Below are 19757 nucleotides of genomic sequence, written 5' to 3' on the forward strand. Positions count from 1 at the left end.
TTTCAATTAAAACCAGAGTTGGTGATTTTTGTCTAGAGCAACCTAAACCATGACGAATAGAGTTACATGTACATGTGAAGAAAGGTGACAAGGTGGTGGTAAGAGTGTATTAAAGAACAAAAAATAAACAAGACACATTGACACAACAGATTCCCAGCAGTTATACATATTTCCCCGTGATCACGCCCCCACATCACAAAAAGCTATATCTCTTTTTGGATCCTTTCCATAACATTGTCAGACACTTAAAATCAATAATCTTAGCCTGTAACTGACAAAAACAATCATTTTTAGTAAACTTACATTGATGGTGCAAACATTGTTGCCCACTCCCACGTGTAAGGGGTTTGCCTTTCCATATAACACGCCTACGGCCCCTTCGATTGAGAGTAATGAAGAGAAATATCACTTAACTTTTGTCCAAATCTGTAATGGAAACCCACCTAGTGAAATATTTTGCCATAATCTGGGATTGAAATTGGGGTAATTTATGCCTTTATTAGATAGTGACAGTGGAGGGATGACAGGAAAGACTGACAGAGAGTGAGATGGGTATTGACGTGCAGCCAGGGGCCCCCAACTCTGCTGAAGTCTGTCAGATTTGGAACCACTCACTGCTTTTTAACTTGATTCCTCCCAACTGTATTCAATGCTCGGTTTGTTAACGAGTAAATACCATTTGTGTTTTAAAAGGAAAAGTGTTTTGTTCACAACTCCCTGCAGGAATTCAGTGTCCCCTCTAGCTCCATGAAATATGCATCCATGCTAATTAAAGAGCCCCTGCTCACTGTGAGAGATCTGAGAGGGCCACGATAGAAAGGAAGGGCAGGACTGAGGGAGGGAGGGAGCTTAGGAAACAGGTCAGGCTGGTCTTCCTGCGCAAGGTGGATGTCTGGGCGGTGACACACCTGCTAACCTGTATGGGAGGAGCTGCGAGCGTCAAAAAACTGCGCTGACGTGAATGTGTGTGTTTAAGTGTGTTCGAGAGGAACCAAAGGGAGAGGAGAGACGGAGTGGGAGCCACAGGGTGAGGAGGACAGAGACGAAGAAGGAGTACGAGAAAGACATTTTTGTGGGATCTCTGCCTGACCCCCACAGCCTCCAGGATGTTTAGGAAAAAGGGCAAGGACTCGTCCAAGAGCTCGGGCAAGCTCAGCAAGTGAGTTTTTTTTTTTCTCCTCAGAGGGCTTTATGAATGTGATGCATGTATGAATGTATGTGTATGTGTGTCGTGACAATGTATCTCGGTCATGTCACCCCTCCTCCTGTTCTTCCCCAGCCGAGGACTGTGTCATGTTTCCTGTGCGTGCCGTCGTCCTCTTTCTCTCTGAGTGTTGTGGTTCCCCTCCTGTTACAATATGGCTGGGTGAAAGTTTGCTCAGGCAGATTCTTCACTGATTTGTGCCGAGTTATGTCATCCTCGGGGGATGGTGAAAGTTGAATGAGATGTTTGCCAGGCTGTTGACAGGGCGCTGAGGTCAGGTTTACTTTGTAAACATAAGGTGTGCTTCGAGACAAGAGGTGAAAGCAGTGAAAATGTGCTTATGACTGGAGGTGAAAGTCACAGACAACTGTTCTTTCCAACTTGCTTCATCAGTCACCAAAAAAAGGAACCCAAAAATGTGACTCAACGAGCCAGTTTACCTCAAATCCGAGGCAAGATTTACACTTTTGATGGCTGGCAAAACACTGTTTGTGATCATATTTCAGTGAGAGAGAAGAAAAAAACTATCCTCTGAGAGGGCCTGGCTGCTTTAAAAATGTAGAAATATGAGTCACATCATATTCAGTGCTCTTTAATGATGGCACCTTAAACTGGCAGGTGCTTGCACCTTGAAAAGTTTTTAAAAAGCTGTATTTAGTGTGTGTATATGTGAAATGCACAAATTCATGCATTAAATTTAAGAGGACAGGGACAGTAGGGAGCCATCAATCTCCAGAGTTACTGATCTCCTGGCGGGTTAAAAGAGATAATTTCACTCAACTGACATAACTTTAAAATCACATTTAAATGCACAATATGTGACAGAGAGAAGCTGGAGACACATTCAGCTGCCAAAATCCCTTTGTGTCCCTGTCATGTGTCACAATACTGACGTGGTTTCAGGGGGTGACTGGGTGGTTTCACCTCGCCCCTGCCCTGTACGTGTTGTCTGACTGCTGAGGTGTGATGAGGGCTGGGCAGTCTGTACTGCTTAGCTGGTTTCTTTCTCTTAAGTGGGCGTTGGTTCCCAACTGTATTTTACAGTGTTCATTGGGCCCTAAGGACATTTCCATCATGAATTAAATCAGTGAAGTCAATAAAGACAGTGTATAGTAGGCTGCAGCTAATGATTGTTGTCATCGCTGAATAATCTTTAGATTTTTTATTCAAATAACTAATCATGTAGTTTATGAAATGTCAACAAATCCAGATCCAACTCCCAAATGGATTTTTTTTGTTTTGTTCGACTAACAATCAAAAAAGAATAAATATTCACTTTTCATTTCACTTTAAAAAGATCCTAATTGTTTAAACCTAAAAAAAAGTTAGTGTCTGGACTACCTTAAAATTTTAAGTTAACTGAGTTTGAGAAGACAGAGTGAATTAATTTTGTAATGATTCAACTTATCTTTTCAAATTCAGTCAACTTAAAAGTTTAAGGCAGCCCAGACATTAACCTTTTAAAGCTTAAACAAACAGATTCTTTTTGAAGTGTTTAATTGGAATGATTAAAAACAAAGAAATGCAGAAAAATACAATTCAGAAACTGAAACCAGCAAATATTTCGCCTTTTTACATAATAAATGACTGACGATTAACTGATAATCAAGCTCAATTCATTGCCTATCCATTGACAAATAGATTATTACGGATTAATCAATACTTAGTTTTGTCAGTTTCACACTTGAAGCTGCATCGAATGTTAAAGGTTCATCTGGAAACTTTAGAAACTTAAAATCATTTACAATGAGAAATTAGGTGCACAGGTAAAGCAGAGGACACAATGGTGTGCGTGTGTGCGTGTATGTGTGTGTGTGAAGTATAAACATGTGGGTGCTGGTAGCTGTATGAGGGCGGGTCACATGATTTCCATAAGCATGTCAATATTTCTGCTCGTGCGACCTGTCTTTTACATCACAGCTCACATCTTGGGTCGCACAGTGATTGAAAGTAACTGAGCGTGCAACTGATGACGGTATGCTGACGATGGCGGTCAGTTGTTCTCTCAGTGGACAGTCATTGGGTGGAGCCATTGACATATGCACATTCACATTAAAGGACATTCCTGTCTGCGGTGTGTAAGGAGCTGAACCTGCTTAGCAGTAACACCAGCTCTGAGCTGCTCCCAACCTCTTTACGCCCCAGAATTCAACACAATTGAACACAATTTAATTTCATAATACAAACTGTGGGGTGGGAGGAGATTTGAGAGTCAGGGAGTGTTTGTGGTGCAAGTTTTGTGATCTTGCAGCTAGGTCAAAAAATGCAGAAAAGCCCTTTGAAATTATGTGGGTCATCCAGTTACCCAAGTTTTAAGCCAAATCAGCCGTAGCTGCAGCTGTCTAGCTTCCCTGCTGTGGCCATTCATAAAAGCAACAAAGTACTCATTGTGTACTTTTTGTTAACTAATTGTGATATTATTTGTATTTAGTGCATTCTTTCCTATTGGAAGTTGCCATTTAGTTCACTAAACACGGAATACCAAACCTACAAAAAACCCCACACATTTATATATCAGATTGTTGACGTAGTATTCTCTTTTAAAATCCACGCAAGCAGCAGTCATTCTCTGAGGGTTTAACTAAACAAGGCCGTACTGTATTCAAGAATTCATCAGAATTCATCAGATCGCCTCACAAACGCCTCACACACTCCTGTCACCTCCTGACCAACACTCTGCGTTGGACATCAGAGGTGTGAAGTGTGTACCTACACTTGACAACCGTTAACTTATTCCACTCATATACTCAACAACCTCCCCTCGTCACATCCAGCAGATGTAATAAGGAAGACATAATTAAGTCAGTTATTATAGATACACTGTAAAAATAAACCATTTGTTTTAACTTAAAGTCTTCGGGCAGCCTTCAGTGTTTAAGTTGACTGAATTTGAAAAGACAATTTGAATCATTACAAAATTACCTAAACTTGCCTTCTCAAATTCAACCCACTTTAAGTTTTAAGGCAGCCTGAATACAAACTTCTTTAAGTTAAAAGGAGTTCTTTCTAAAAAGTGTTTATATATACACAGATTAACAGTTATTATACCAACTTTAATGAAAAAAATAAAAACATTTGAAAAAGAGGCGGGTGAGGAATAGACGTCAACCTAAAATTTAATTTAAGATTTTTGCTTTAAAGTTAATGTCTTTTTTTATTTTTTTTGGTCATTGTAGTCTACTTACAACAATACAACATATCCAACTATGGCCTTTCCATTACTGTTACAGTCCACCAACATAATCAAGTCAGAGACAGGAAGTCAATGTCTGACACATTTTCACAGATCACACAAGTTAAAGGGTTTTTTTCAGTGTTGTCTCTGACTTTAATTTTCTTTTTTTGCCAGCAGTGAGAGCAATGTACAAGCACAAGTATTTCTCTGGCTGAAACGGGGAAATAATTATTGTGTAAAATATGTGCTCTATGTGTGTGTGGCGCATACTTGTCTGTCCTGCTGAATGAGCAGGAAGAGGGAGGCCATTGTCAGAGCGGCTGCAGAACCAGCTCAGCTCGCATCTCAGTGACTCAGTGCATTCCTCCGCCGCTCCATCATGAAAGAGCTACATGAAAATTGCACTTAGGCTGTTGTAAATCTGCCTTATATGACATTTGCTTGTATACTCAACAGAGAGACATAACTTCGTACCGTAAAGCAGCTTTGGTATGCGGTCAATTAACCAGCAAGGTCGTTGCCAACATTTTTAGGTGCTGAGTTACACATCAGCGCATTTTCAGAGGATTGAGGTGGAGATATTTGCTTTAACTTATAATAATAAGTTAAATAATGTTGATTGCACAATGTAATGGCTATAGAATAATGACACCATCTATGTCTAGACTGGTTCCCTATATGCTTTGCTTTCACCACGAAATTTGTGTGTGACTCTGCACAATCTCCCGGGGGGTTAAAAAGTTGTCCGTTTCCACTTAAAGTGAATGAATGAAGTCTTTCCAGGTTGTAAAATTAGACCTATAGCATAAACCTCCAGTGAGAAGTGAAAGAGTTTGCCATGTACAATATCAAATTCCATGTTTTGAATGATTTCTTCAACTGAGAGTTATTTGTGAGCGTAGGGGTTGCAGCTGTGACTTCACTTTAGTTTAACTGATTTAACCAATAAAATACTGAGTAATTTACCTGCCTTGGTGTCAGAGAGCAACTACACACTATTTTTTTGTAAGACAATTTTAATGACTACCTCAAAATGGAGACATTGGATGTTTGGACACAAAGCATTAAATACAGTAAGAAATTTGACCTCCAAACTTTAAATTAGATTCAAGTTAAAAACAATAGCACTAGTGAATGAGTAGTTTCTATTTGACTACAAGTTTGCTACAATTAACTGCTTGTAAAGCTCCTTTATGTTTCCTCATTTCTCCACACTCATTGGATTTCTTTCTACTTTAATTGATCACTAACTCGACATTAAACTCAGAAGATGTAAATACCATAAAGCCTCTTATACAAAAAAAATGTTCATATTAAATTGTAATATCATCCAATGTAATGGTTTTTCAAAACCTTAGCTAGGAATCACTCATAGAGCTATTATTTGGTTTTATGGGTGTAGTTCGTCTCTCGTTAAAGCCTCCACCTGTTTTTGTCTGTCAGAGGCATCACTTTACCTTTTGCCATGGAATGGTTAGTATTTAAGGAATGCTTTGGAGTGGCTCGGACGGTGACAGGAAGTGTCCTCGCTCTGACCCTACGCCATGCCATTCGCCCTGAAGACAGTGCGTGATTTGTCGGGCAGTGTGTGATCTTGATAAACACGCATCAGGTAGCTAATACAGACGAGTGAAAGAATAAAAGGAGGCGCAGATTCTTGATATTGGAGATCTTAAAATATGTTTTGTCCTTAGATGTCATTGTCTCACAACATGTCTGAGCTCTTTAGTTCATATTAGGATGTTGATGTGAAATATGTTCATAAATTAAACCAATTTAATCTTTTTTTGTGGTGTGAGAGAATATCCCAAACTCTATCAAACTTAGATTCACTGAGTTTTTAAGAGTCTTCCTGCTGTGTGTGTGTGTGTGTGTGTGTGTGTGTGTGTGTGAGTGTGAGTGTGAGAGTGTGAAGTCCACTTAAGTTTGGATGCTGTTTTGTAGTCAGTATTGATGATCAACAAGACCCCTCACTATGACTGCAATGTGTAAAACTAAAAGGCAAACTGAGAGGACAGCGCAGCCACGTTGAGTGTCAGTCTCTCTCTCAGGAGATTTGAGGCTGTGTGGAGCAGAAGAGGGGAAATACTGAGCTGATCCTTAATGACACTTGATCTGATCTGTGGCTGCGGCTTCATCTGTGACCTTTCTGACCTCTTCTCCTCACCCTGCAGGGCCCAGGCCAGCAGTCTGGCCTTGCTGATTGCCCAGATGCAAAAGAATGCCGACACAGTGGAAAAAGACATCCTCCGGTCTGAGGAGCTCCTCGCTGTGGTGAGAACACACGCTGAAAGACAAATACAAACTAGTGCACAAATCACAAAGAAGGAAAAAAAAAGATTCAGCCTAACTGTTGTCTACTTCCAACAGGATGCTGAAAATGACAAGAAAGATCTACCCCTCCAGCACCAGAATGAGATATCAGACAAGCTGGGCGAGGCTGAGGGCCTCCTGAAGGACCTGTTCCTGGACGTCGACAAAGCCAAGAAGTACCAACACCACCAGGCCAGAGAGATAGAGAGCGAGTGAGTCGTGACAGAATGAGCAGTATACACAATGGTTTACAATTAAGATAATATACAAAGAAAATAAACAAAATGAGTTTAAAATAAAGTTTCTATACGTGATCCTTCAGTGTAAAAATTATACATATACATTTAAAGTCCACAACAGCTACTGTTATTTGCCAGTCATTGCCATAAGTAGAGTCCACCCATGTCCACCTTAAAGCTAATGCTTATAACTATGGAGGCCCAAAGTGGTCAATATGTTTAAATTTAAAAAAAAATAAATAAATAAAATATTTTAGGTGTAGGGAAAATTGCTTGTAATAAACTGATATTGTGAAAAGAAGCCGGATCAAAAATAATAATATTTTCCCAATTTATGGTTATATTATTTAGTCCACATTCATTCGTATTTCAAACTCTATTTCACACTCTGGGTCTTTATAAATATTGAGCTCTTTGTTTCTTTGCATCTCTTCTTCCCTCTGGTGATTCCAGTGTCCTCCACCTTCATGAGCGCTGGTTGACAGACTGTGCCTTCTACCGAGACATCTACGAGCAGATTGACGACGTGTCGCTGATGCCCAGAATCAGCTGGGGGCCTATTTTCAACCACAAGCAAGTATGTATAACCACAGTAAACCCTCTTGTGAACACTCTTTTTTATTATGGGATTTGTGTACTATAAGAAAACTAAAAGCCTCATCCCTTAAAGTTATTTTTACACAGCAATACATTAAATTCTACTCCTGATCTTCATGCATTATATACCTGTTGCATTCCTACAAACATGTGTGCATGTTTTCAATCAACAAACGATGCCTTACTGAGACAAAAATATTAACCAGAGCTGAGCAAGTTAGAAAACACAACTAACCAGAGAGTGCTCAGCCTGTCAGACTCTCCCTTTGGTGGTTAGTTTTGTCTCAACAAAGCATTAACTGTTTTTTTCGGGTATCTGTGCTCTCAGAAACAAGTGAACTCGGAGGAGTACGGCCCCACCATGGAGGACCTGGAGAAGCAGGTTGCTACACACAATATCCTGCACAAAGAGGTTGAGGCCTACAACTCGCAGCTCTGTGTCAGCTCTGCAGGAAGCAAGGTGAACACACATGAAAATGCACATTCTGGCTGCCTTTCACCTGCACTCTGTATATACCACAGCAGCCGATCAAAACCTTAGATGTCCTGCTCTTTAATGTTATTGGAAAACTGTGCCAGCAGTTAATAAGGTATGCTGTTATCTTTTCTTTTAGGACCAATATGTAGCCCTGAAGAAGCAGTACAACAATCTACTGGTGAGTTGTGTTGTCCACATGTGGTAGTGCAGTTTCCAATTTATTTTTGAGTTTTATGCATGAACATTTGTTAGGAGAAATGTCATCAACAACTAAATAATTTTAGAATTTTAATCAAGGAACCCAAAACCTCCCAAAATACAATTAAAATTTCACATGCGTCTACACCTTTAGAACTTATCAGGTTTTATTCAGTTTTGTTAAATTTCTCTTTAGGAAAACTCCAAGTGGCGTCGCCACTACCTGAAAAGTCTGTATGAATACATGCACGGCTGCGACAAGGAACTGTCGTTCCTGAAAGATGAACAAGATAAGATCAAAAAGCAGGACTGGAGTGACCGCATGATGGACCCACCTGACGTCCGCCGGACATATGAGGTCAGAATGAAAGAGTGAAACATAAATGTAAATAATAAGGTTATGTTAGTTGTCCAGAGGGATCCAAACTGAGGTATTTGTTCTGTACTTGGGTAACCAAATCTGTGAATAATCCCAGTTGATCTGATCTCAATCAGAACTTCAAGAACAACAACCTGCTGTCCCACGAGAGTGAGGTGAACAAACTCCAGGACGAAGGAGACAGACTTATTGGACTGAAACACCCTGCCAGTGACACAATAGAGGTAAGTCTCATCACCCAGAATACACTGCTTTCAAAAGCAAAGGCAGTGTCATGAAATGTAACCTTTTAAACTCATTTGAATGCCACTTAAATCAAACTCTTTACATTATGTTACATCTCCAGGCTCAGAAAGATGCTGTTAGAAACGAGTGGCAGAAATTCCTTAATCTCTGCATTTGTCAAGAGACACAGCTGGACAACGTGGAGGAATACAAGAGGGTAAATATGGGACATCTTACGCCACACTTTGTCATTACTGCAATCTGCATTTGAGTTTGTGTGAGAAGATTTTGTCTCTTTGTCTGAATACATCTCCCTGTAGGCTGACACATTAAGTTTTATGCAGTAAAAAATGTGTTTTGTGTCATATTCCAGTACCAAATGGAGGCTGAGCAGCTGTCAGAGTCGCTGACCAAACTAAACAGCAGCCTGGATCCCAAGTCCCTCAGCAAGATGGGCAATGCAGAGACACTGCTGCAGCTCGAGGTACAGAGCAACTTTTGTAGTCCCACCTCCCTGTGGGAGATACACACTGAAGCACCCACTTCTCCTCTTTTAAGTAGTTTTATGAACAAGTGAGGACAAGCTGGTTCTTAGTTTTAATATATGGCAAATAAATCTATTAATATTATAATTATATTGCATGCTTTATATATTGTATCTTTTTTTTCTTTATCCATCATATTCCTGAGGGCACTACTTTTGGCAAATAGTGGATATGGCTGCTCTGTGCATCAACAGAAAGTGAACGCTGCAGTAATACACAGTTCATTAGCACTTCTGTCTTACTTGAGTCCCACTGAAATAGTCTTACACACATTCCTGTCCAACTTCTATCAGTGGACATGTTGCTACAGTATTTGCAATCTAGCTTGAACTGGCACTGCAAACAACATCTGTGATTTAATGTCACAGGAAAAACATCGGGTGTAAGTCATTCCCAACTCTGACTTCTTCTGAGATAAATTCATTGTAAAACCATGAATGGCTATGGTTTGTCGACATGGCTAATCTTGGTGGCTAACCGCCAGTGGTGGTTCTGCTGAAAGCATTCGCCTTAAAAACTGCTATGTTTTTAACAGACACTTATTTAATGTAAAACTGGAATGTAATAAATTGTCCGCGAGAGCTCTGGTGCACGTGGTGTAAGTTGGTTTTGGGTTGATACAATTTTCAACACAGATTTGGTGCTAAATTTAAGCACTTTTGAGCACTTGAGCATGACATGTTGGTACCAGCTGTTTGCTCAAGTCATCACTTGAGCTTAAATTCTTAGCCGGATGCAGCCTCTTAATATCAGCCAAGACCGCCGGCGGTCTCGCCCCAGTGGGTGTCTTGCACAGTTCAACACTAACAACACATTTATCAGGCATCCCAAAGTTTAAAAATAGAAATGGATACATTGTGTATGTGTATGTATACATTGTGATATTTCAATATTGTCTTGGACTCTTAAAGCACAAAAAGTGCATTAAACCATTATTGGAGATACATGCTTAAATGTATCTCCAATTCAGTCTTAATTCTTCAGTGATGTGTATGATGAGGATTTGTTGCTATCTACAATGAGATGATAAAGATATCTCTATGTTTGTTTCACCCCAGGTCGAGGATAACGATGTACAGACGAGCGAACAGCAGCTCGCAGACCTGAGGAAACGCAGCACCACCATCGCCCCTCTGAAGCTACGACGTAATGCCCCCAACAGACCCATCACTGTGGAGTCCCTGTGTGACTGGGAGACAGATGAGGTGGAGCTTCTTCACCTTAAATTGTTGTTGTAGAAATAAGAAAAGGCAGAAATTGTCAAATATTTACAGCTGGGGTGTTTACTTCAGGCCCTTTTATTCAGACACACTAATGTTTCTTTTTGTTAATCTTTTTGGACATGTTTCTCATTTAATATTACCATCTAGGATTCTCTGGAAAGAGGTGAAAAGTTCACCCTAAAATCTAACTCATCTGAGAACTGGGACGTTATTTCAACTAATGGGGCCACAAAAACCTTCCCGGGAGTTTGCTTCCAGATCCCTCCACCTGATACAGAGGCCATTGACAAAGTGGACCTGTAAGTAATACAAGGTCGAAGTATTATGCAGCTGCAATAAACAGTGCAAGAATATGCCAATAATACTGTTTCTATTCACCTTTGTCCAATTCATTAGGTTGGGTCGTGAACTGGCAGACATCAAGAAGAGGAGAGCTGCTCTGGTGGCATCCCTGAAGAACCACAAAGCCGAGGTCTCCAGAGCCCAGCAAGCAGGTCTTTGTCTATAAATTAAATCCTTGAATATCCTAATTGTGAAGTATTATTGGTTCTGTAAAAACATAACGATTATTTACATTTAAGTTTTACATTTTTATGGTAGTACCGCAATCAGATTAGGCAATAAATTAACGTCCCTGTTTTCTCATTCAGCCCCAGTTTCATCTGGCCCAGTGGATCCCAAAGTGAGCGCCCTTCTAAGCAGCTGGACAAGCTGGACAATGACCTGGCCAAAGCCGAGGAAAGCATGCTGAATCGCCTGCGAGCCCCACTGAACCCCAACGATCCAGCTGGAGATCTGGCCAAGAGGCTGAGGGAACAGGAGGTGAGAGATGTGAAGTCACACATACAACTGTGTTATTTATTTTAAACCGTAGACTGTATAAAATAAAGGACGTAGCTACCGTGATGTCACGCATTGGTTTGTGGGCAGCGGTTTTAAAGCCTCAAATTCAGCACTTCAGCTCTCAACATCTTGTTTTGTTTTTGTCTTTTTTTGGAGCTGTTGAGAGGTGAGGGGTGGATCTGATTCACAAACTGTCACTTAAAACGGTTCGCCCTTAAACATGTTCAACTTTAAGACCTAATAAATGGAAACATGTAGGCTACATTTTAGAATGAATAAAAATAGCTAAGAGACCAAAATAGTTAGTTGCGCCAGGCTGTGAACATATTTATTTCACTGTTGGGCATTTTAACATGGGGACTGACATTGTTTTGGAGCCCCCCTCAAGTGGCCACTCAAGGAACTGCATTTTTTGGCACTTAAGCATTGACTTCAGTTTTAAACCCTGAGGGTTGCCTCTTGATTTATCAGAGCTAAGATTGATCCTGTTAAGCATGTTTCTGCCTTTATTCCTTTTGTCGGCTATGTCGATTAAACACCTCTAATTTATCAAATGTTTTAGACCACATGTCTTTTAAGGAGCTGCGTATACACAGAGTGATGATATCATGCAAAGTGTTGAAAAGTCTCTGAAAAATTTAAGACCATGAGTTTTTGTTTTTTTGAGATAAGTTTGATCAAAGAGGAGTTCTAGATGATTTGATGCCTAATATTTGATGACAATAGGCTCGGGTGGTATTTATTTTTTCATACCTTCATACCATTCTGACATTTTACCGGGGTATACAGTGTATGTATATGATGGTATAAGTATGAGACGCTCCAACAATCACCAGCCCTGGTTTGGTCAGGGAGACACCCCGGGTGTGCTGTGTTAGAACTTTTCTGAAATGGCACTAATTTGTAGAACAAAATTCTATACATTAGATAAAGCCAGTTTCCAAATTCTTGTTTAATTTTGTTCATGTATTAGAGCCAAAGGTTTTTCAAAAAGGATTTTTTTTTCACTTAATAAATCAGTAAATATGGTCAAAAGCCTATAAAAGTAGTTTGGAATAAAATGTTATGAAATCAGGCTGTAAATGGCATATTAACAAAGCCCTCTGAGAAAACCTTTTGAATATTGGTAGGAATAAAACTTAAGTGTTTGTATGTACGTGCTATGGAAGTTGAGGTTGTTGGCTCCTAGTAACTAAAGTATCATCTGTCCCTTTTAGGAAGCTAACAGGGCTCTGAAGGCTCTGGAGCAGCAGAGGCAGGCAGCTCAGGCCGAACTGCAGCCCCTGCTGGCCAAAGACCCCAACAGTTCTGCACTGGCCAACAAGAACAACAACATTGCAGAACTTGCTGACCTTTACACCAAGAAGTAAGTGTTGTCTATGTTTTGTTAGGGGGATCGAATTTATGCAGTGATTACGGGGAGGGGTTTGTCTTCGATGAACATATGGATTGTCCCTCTTTTAAAACAACAGATTACAACTTTTCCCTTAAAGACTGCAAAAAATGATTTAAAAATATTTACATTAAAAATGCCTGTCATAGGTGTTCATCTGTCCGCCTTTGTTGAGCTCTGCTACGTAACTAAATAACCTCAGTATAATTATTAACACGTTTATCTTTTTTTGGTTTTTTTTTAGAGCAAATGCATCTCTTAATCTGGAGAACCAGATTAAGAAGGTGGACGGCCTCGTCTCTGGGTTTGAGAGAAACCTGAGTAATGATGGTCCAATCCCTGATATGCCGAATGCAATCCAAGCCCGTGCTGAGGACATTAAGGTGAGGAAATCTGCATTTGAAATCTAAGCCCTACTACACAAAAGGTGATGCTCTTTCTCAGAGATTTATTTTAGATCTGACAGATTTGAAATTGCATGTCTCCTTTGCTGTATTCAGTACCAGCAAAGGTCTGTGGCAGCGGCTCAGGACGACATGAAGAAGCTGAGTCAGGATCTGGACACCACGGAGCAGCTTTGCAGGTCTTTGCAGCAGGGTTACCAGCAGTACTGCCCTGAAATCCAGCGCCAGGGATCAGATGTCAAGCAGCTGCAGAACCGCTATGCTAACGTGGCCAACCAGCTGCAGGAGAGGTGAGAATCAAACCATGAGCAAATCAAGTCAAATCAGCTTGGTCCCCAAAGGAGTGATATGATGATTAAAAGGACAGAAAAGAAGAAGAAAAAAAAACATATTGCAAACATATTTTGCTTTTAATTGTATATATTTAAAAAAAAGTCTTTGCTTCTTTTTTGAAATCCAGATAGCTTTGCCTTTTCAACGTTATAAAAAGTATTCAAATGAAACATAGATGGTCTCTAATGAGTTTGCAGTGACACTCAACTTATAACCCCCGGGCTGTAAGTTGATAGGGTGCCGGTTGGCCCAATGACACGAAATTAAAGCACACTGGAAATTATTTCTGTACTTTAAATGTAGTGTATTAAAAAAAAATCAACATAGAGCTTGTTTATATTTTTAAAAAGTGCCAGGGAGGATCTCCTGCCAGTAGCCCAATTGCCCTCAAATCCTAGAAACACCCTATGGTAACCAGACCACTGCATTGCTGCTGCAACTGGATGTGCTTTTTTGAAAAAGAAAAATTAACCGGCCCCCTGGTTATCTGTCACTTTGCAAAAGTTGCCCCCCAACAAGTTGAGTACTAGATGTATACAACTTTCCTACTGGCTTCAAACATACATAGGACCTACATTTTGTTGTTGTTTTGTTTTAAAAAAAAAAAAAGTTACTATTGCAAATAAAAAAAATATGTATATCATTATTTTGCAGAATGTTTCAGTGCTTTTACATGCAGTAGCTTGCAAAAAAAAAGCAGTTTACACTGATATGATGTGTCAGGCAAAGGTCTAAGCTAATTATACCTCAGACTTAAATATATTTTAGGAAAGGGCACAAAAGAATTATATTGAACATATTGATAATTTCTCAGAGAGAAAATATTACAAGAAGCTGCAATCAAGAACCAGGAGTACCAGAGCACATCCACATCTCTCAAGTCCTTCCTGGACAACATGCCGAAAGACCAGATGGGCTACAATGCTAATCTGTCTGAGGTGTCTGCCAGGCAAAGCTCCCAAGAGGTGAGACTGTGATTTATTTATACATATGATTTGTTCTGTGTAAATGCATATACTGCAAGGAATGTATTTATGTGTAAATATGTAGTTTGTTTGTATGAATGTACCTGACTTTATATGTATGTATATATGTGTGTGTGTGTGTGTGTGTGTGTGTGTGTGTGTGTGTATACATATATAATTATTTTAATGACTCACCGTGATTCAAACCTTTTAACCACAGAGGCTGATGGATGATCTGAAGAGGAAGGGAGATGACCTGAACAGAGTGACTGACTTGTCTCAAGACCTGCAGAGTCTACTCAATGTGAGACTCAAATGGATTATTAGACAGTGATATAAAATATTAGCATAAGAGTGTATTGGTAATTCTAGTTATCCAATTATATAAGAAGTAATCCCTATTGATACCATAAATGATGTCATCATTGTAATACCTTTTTAGTTTATGTATAAAGAAATATTTGCAAATAGTCAAAAAATGGGAAAACAACAGCTGTATATAAAGATGTACAAAATGTCTTCATTTTCTCCCACTGGCTTCCCTTTGAAGTGGAAAAACAAGCATACTCGATTAACTGAATACAATATGTTGCGCCCAAAGCCTAATTCCTCATGTATGTGCAGGAATATGAGACCAACGTTGACAAATACAACAGTACACTTGAGGATGCTGGAGCCACTGTTCCCAAGAAATCCGGTATGCCCACACTGGCTGATGCTGTTCAGAAAGAGGTAACAGTCAAACTCCTAGTTTGAAACGTCACGTGACTGTGTACGTAAAATGTGTATGTGGCTGATGGTTTGCTCTCTTGTTTATTACAGGGAAAGGATCTGGTCAACCGTTATGCTAAAGCGTCAGCTGAAAATACCCAACGGCAAAAACAGATGGGCTTGGCTCAGAATCTCATGGCACTAGTAAGAAAACAAGTCATGAATAAAAGTAGCCTTTATGTTTTATAGTGGCCTCTTCACTGTATAATATATTTTCCATAAAGCTTCATCACTAAACAATTCACTTGACAAGTAATTGCCATTCAATTAATTTGCTTTTCCTGCTGCAGAATGAAGAGAAAGTCCAACAGGTGGCACAGCAACAAGTGCAGTTTGAAAACCAGCAGAAGACTTCTTTGGAGTTAAACAGTCTGTTTAAAGATCTGGATGAAGAGAAGGAGAGGAAAATTCATGCTGAGACAGACCTGAGAAACTTTAAAGACAGGCTGATGTCATTGAGGAACCGCAGAGGAGTGGAGCACATTGTGGAGACAGAAGTACTGCAGTACTTCCGGGACCCAAAGCTGGAGAGTGATTTGGCTGATCTGCAGAAAACTCTACAAGAGGAGACGCTGAAACATAGCACCACCCACACTGAGGTCGAGGTGTTGAACAAGAAAATCAACATCCTGGAGGAAACCATCAAAAACACTCAACCCAAACTGGTGACCAGAGAGGTGACAGAGTTTGAGAAAGATCCTCAGTTGGACGTAGAGGCCGCCAAGATCAGAGACGAGATATCAAGGATGAAGAATGAAATTCGAGTGAAAGATGGGGAGAATATTCAGATGAGGACAGAATACACGATTCTCGAGCAGAAGCCAAAAAACATCAAAGAGAGAGTGGTTAAGAAGGAAGTGGTGAAAGTGGAGGCGGACCCACAAATGCTGAAAGCAGTGCAAACATTCGAGACAGAAATTTCTGAAGAGGGCAACAAGGTCAAGCTCATCAATGATGAAATCTTCCAGACTAGGAGCATGATCAATACAATTCAAAGACTGATTCCTAACATTCAGCCCAGGGTCATCACTAAGGAAGTGAAAAAGATTGAACAAGACCCTGAACTCATCGCTGAATCTAAGAGGATTCGAACAAGCATTGAGGAAGAGAAGCTTGAAAACATCTCTATATCCAAAGAGCTGACAGAGCTCCACAATCGCTACAAAGATGTGCAAAGCTGGAAGCCAAGAATCGAGACAAAGGAAATTGTCAACGAGATCTACCAGATTGACCCGAACACAGAGGTGGAGATTGTGCGGCTCCGAAGAGACATAACGGACTGCAACAAGCAACGTTCTGATCTGGAGAGGGAGATCACACACGTCACGACAGATGTGAACATCCTTCGTGCAGAGAAACCCAAGGTGGAGATGAAGGAGGTTCTCCAAGAAGTGATCAAAGAGGAAAGAAGCCCTGAAAATGAGAGGGAGATTCGGAGGCTAAATGATCAGGTGAACCATTTACACTCCACTTACAGCTCCCTCTTGGACCAGGTTAATTTGCTCAGGAGAGAAAGAGATGAAGTGAAGGCTGAAAAGTCCAAGATAGAGACCAAGGTTGTCACAAGAGATGTCATCAGGTATGAGTCTGATCCTCTGCTGGAGAAAGAAGCTGACCGTTTGAGAAAAGTTGTGCGGGAGGAGGCACAGACTCGGCGCAGCATTGAAGAGATGGTGTTTGATCTCCAAAACAACTACATCCTGCTGGAGAGACAGAAGCCTGAGGAGAGAGTGGTTGTGAAGGAGGTTGTGCGTGTACAGAGGGACCCGAGGCAAAGTGTCGAGCATGAGAAGCTCAGCAGGAGCCTGGATGAAGAAATAATGACGCGGCGTCAGATAAACCTAGAGTTGCAGCAGCTTAGAACCAAGTTGGAGGATAAAGAGAGGATCCTCAGAGAGAGTGATGAGCACCAAAAGAGGGTTCAAGCCGAGTTTGAACTCCAAGAGATCCGCTTGCGCATCACACAGCTTGAAAATGCCCCACCTCCTGTTGAGGAAAGTATTATTGTTGAGGAGGTGCTGAAGGTTGAAAGAGACCCAAGACTGGACAGGATGACAAACGACGTTAGGTCAGACATGGACAAGGAAACCAGCAATATCATGCGTCTCCAAAGAGAAATTAATAACATCACTCTAAAGCTTGAGATCCTGCAGAAGGAGAAGTCTGGTGAGAGGATGGTGTACAAAGAGGTTGTCCGTGTAGAGAAAGACCAGGCTGTCGAAGCCGAGAGGGAGCGCTTGAGGGAACAAGTGTCTCAGAGTAAATTTTCCAGACAGGACCTGGAAGATGAAATCAGACGTCTCAACGATAAAATCAACTTTCTGATGGGCAACAAATCCAGCTCTTCACGAGAAGAGGCTACCCTCAATTCGAACAAAGAAAGCCTACTGAGGGAGAGGGACAACCTTACTCGGGAGCTCAGGACACTCGAGGCTACAAGACATGACATCAGCCTGACTTTCCAGCAGCAGAGCAAGCTAGTGAGCGAAAGAACACATATGAGCAGGCAGAGGAGCCTGAAGATGGAGTCTGACGTTCAGCGTCTGGAGAGGGAGATCCTGGACGAAAAAGACAAAATCCATCAGCGAGACAGCACCATCAGGGAGCTTGTGCTGAACCTGCAGAAAGAGGAGCACACCGAGACAAGGACCAAAGAGACCAATGTCTCCACCAAAATCACCATTCTGGATCCAGATACAGGCAAAGACATGTCCCCTTATGATGCCTACCTGCAGGGCCTGATTGATCGTCAACAGTACATTCATCTGCAGGAGCTGGAGTGTGACTGGGAGGAGATTACATCCTTGGGACCTGATGGGGAGACATCTCTACTGCAGGATCGCAAGAGTGGAAAGCAGTACTCTATCAAAGATGCCCTGAAGGATGGCAGGTTGACAGAGTATGATATACAACAGTACAAGAAAGGCAAGCTTCCCATCTCAGAGTTTGCCTTGCTTGTTGCCGGTGACAAAAATAAGCAACCTAAGTTCAACTCAATCATCCCCAAGTCCGCCACAACGGGTAACTCTGAGCCCTCCTCTGCAAAAGAAATCTACCCAATCGCTGGTCTAATAGATACAAACACAGACACCTGCTTTACAATACGCAGTGCCACCCTGCGTAAACTGATTGACCCCACCACCGCCCAAAAACTTCTGGAGGCCCAGGCATCGACAGGCGGCATCATTGACATCAGCAACAATCAGAGATACACTCCTCACAAGGCAGCAAACAGAGGCCTCGTTGAGGAGAGTCAACTCCAGAGGCTACTCAATGCACAGAAGGCCTTTACTGGAGTTGAAGACCCCATGACCAGAGAGTGTTTGTCTGTGGGAGAGGCTGTTCAGAAAGGCTGGATGCCAAAGGAAACTGCCATTCGCTACATGGAGGCACAGCACCTGACAGGAGGGCTGATCAACCCCGTTACCGGCCAAAGAGTAAACCTCTTTGATGCCCTAGGGTCCAAAATGATCGACAGTGGAATGATGAGGGAGCTGCAGGCCGACTCAACCCACACCAAAGATATTGTAGACCCGATCACAAAGGAGAAGATCAGCTACAAACAAGCTCTGGAGCGCTGTAAGAAAGACCCAGTGTCAGGTTTACCGATGCTGCCCGCCTCCTCCAAAGAGTCTGGTTACACGTCATCGTTCAAAAAATATGCAAGATTCTAGATGTGTTTACAACATAGTTGCAGTTATCTGTTCTGTGGAGTGATATGGTAAAACATGCCCTACTGCATTATGGGAAATCCATACGTTAATTACATAGGCTACATTTGGACTCAGGAAAAGTATTTTGCTGTAAAGCTTTCTGTCTAGCTTAAGTGATTGCTGCTGTATTGCCTTTGTTTACCAAACATGTCTTGATGTGGGCAGATGGATTTTTGATTTAATTTAAAAACAGAGAACATAAATGCAGTCCATCTTTGATATTATTGTGTTATTAATGATACTGGGACATGGTGCAATGCTATTTACAAAGATTTGATTTCATTCTGTATTACTCATGGGCTATCCTTGACACTGTTGACTTTAAACTCAATCTTGTTTGATACTTTATGAAGAAAGTTATATCAATAAATTTAAATTATAATAGAGAGCTTCAATGTGGTTTGTATTCTTTGTAAATTAAACACACAAACAGGTATAATAGACAGTTTTTAACATTTACTTTACATTTACTTTCAAGTAGGTATTGTCACGTCTAATCTTATTTTAAGAACCCAGTACAAACATAAAATATGGGTTACTTTTACCCCAGTTTCCCATTTTACGCTCCTGAAAGGCACCCCGAGTGTGCCAAGAGGAAGGGGTGCCATTTCTCGACAGATATCAAACAAATATTGCAAATATTACCCATTAAAAGCGCAATGTATGTAGGGGAGTCAAATAGCAGAAATGGTATATAATATTCATTATTATGTTTTCATTAGTTTAGAATAAACTGAAAATAATATTGTGTTTTTGTTA

At 40.9% G+C, this 19757-nt stretch overlaps 1 protein-coding gene across 1 annotated transcript; it reads left to right on the plus strand.

Annotated features, from left to right (window-relative positions):
• Positions 1-975: 975 nt before the first annotated feature.
• Positions 976-19386, plus strand: evpla (envoplakin a). Its single transcript, XM_042484753.1, is given in 23 exon segments — positions 976-1159; positions 6554-6653; positions 6750-6904; positions 7385-7508; positions 7857-7988; positions 8143-8184; positions 8401-8562; positions 8700-8807; positions 8930-9025; positions 9182-9292; positions 10412-10558; positions 10724-10875; positions 10973-11070; positions 11227-11268; positions 11271-11398; positions 12637-12785; positions 13057-13195; positions 13313-13506; positions 14364-14514; positions 14735-14818; positions 15139-15246; positions 15337-15429; positions 15576-19386. Coding segments are annotated over 23 exon segments (5952 nt in total). The 5' UTR covers positions 976-1106; the 3' UTR covers positions 18960-19386.
• The last annotated feature ends 371 nt before the right edge of the window (positions 19387-19757 follow it).

The sequence above is a fragment of the Plectropomus leopardus genome, chromosome 4, assembly GCF_008729295.1.
Source record: "Plectropomus leopardus isolate mb chromosome 4, YSFRI_Pleo_2.0, whole genome shotgun sequence".
Classification (NCBI taxonomy): domain Eukaryota; kingdom Metazoa; phylum Chordata; class Actinopteri; order Perciformes; family Serranidae; genus Plectropomus; species Plectropomus leopardus.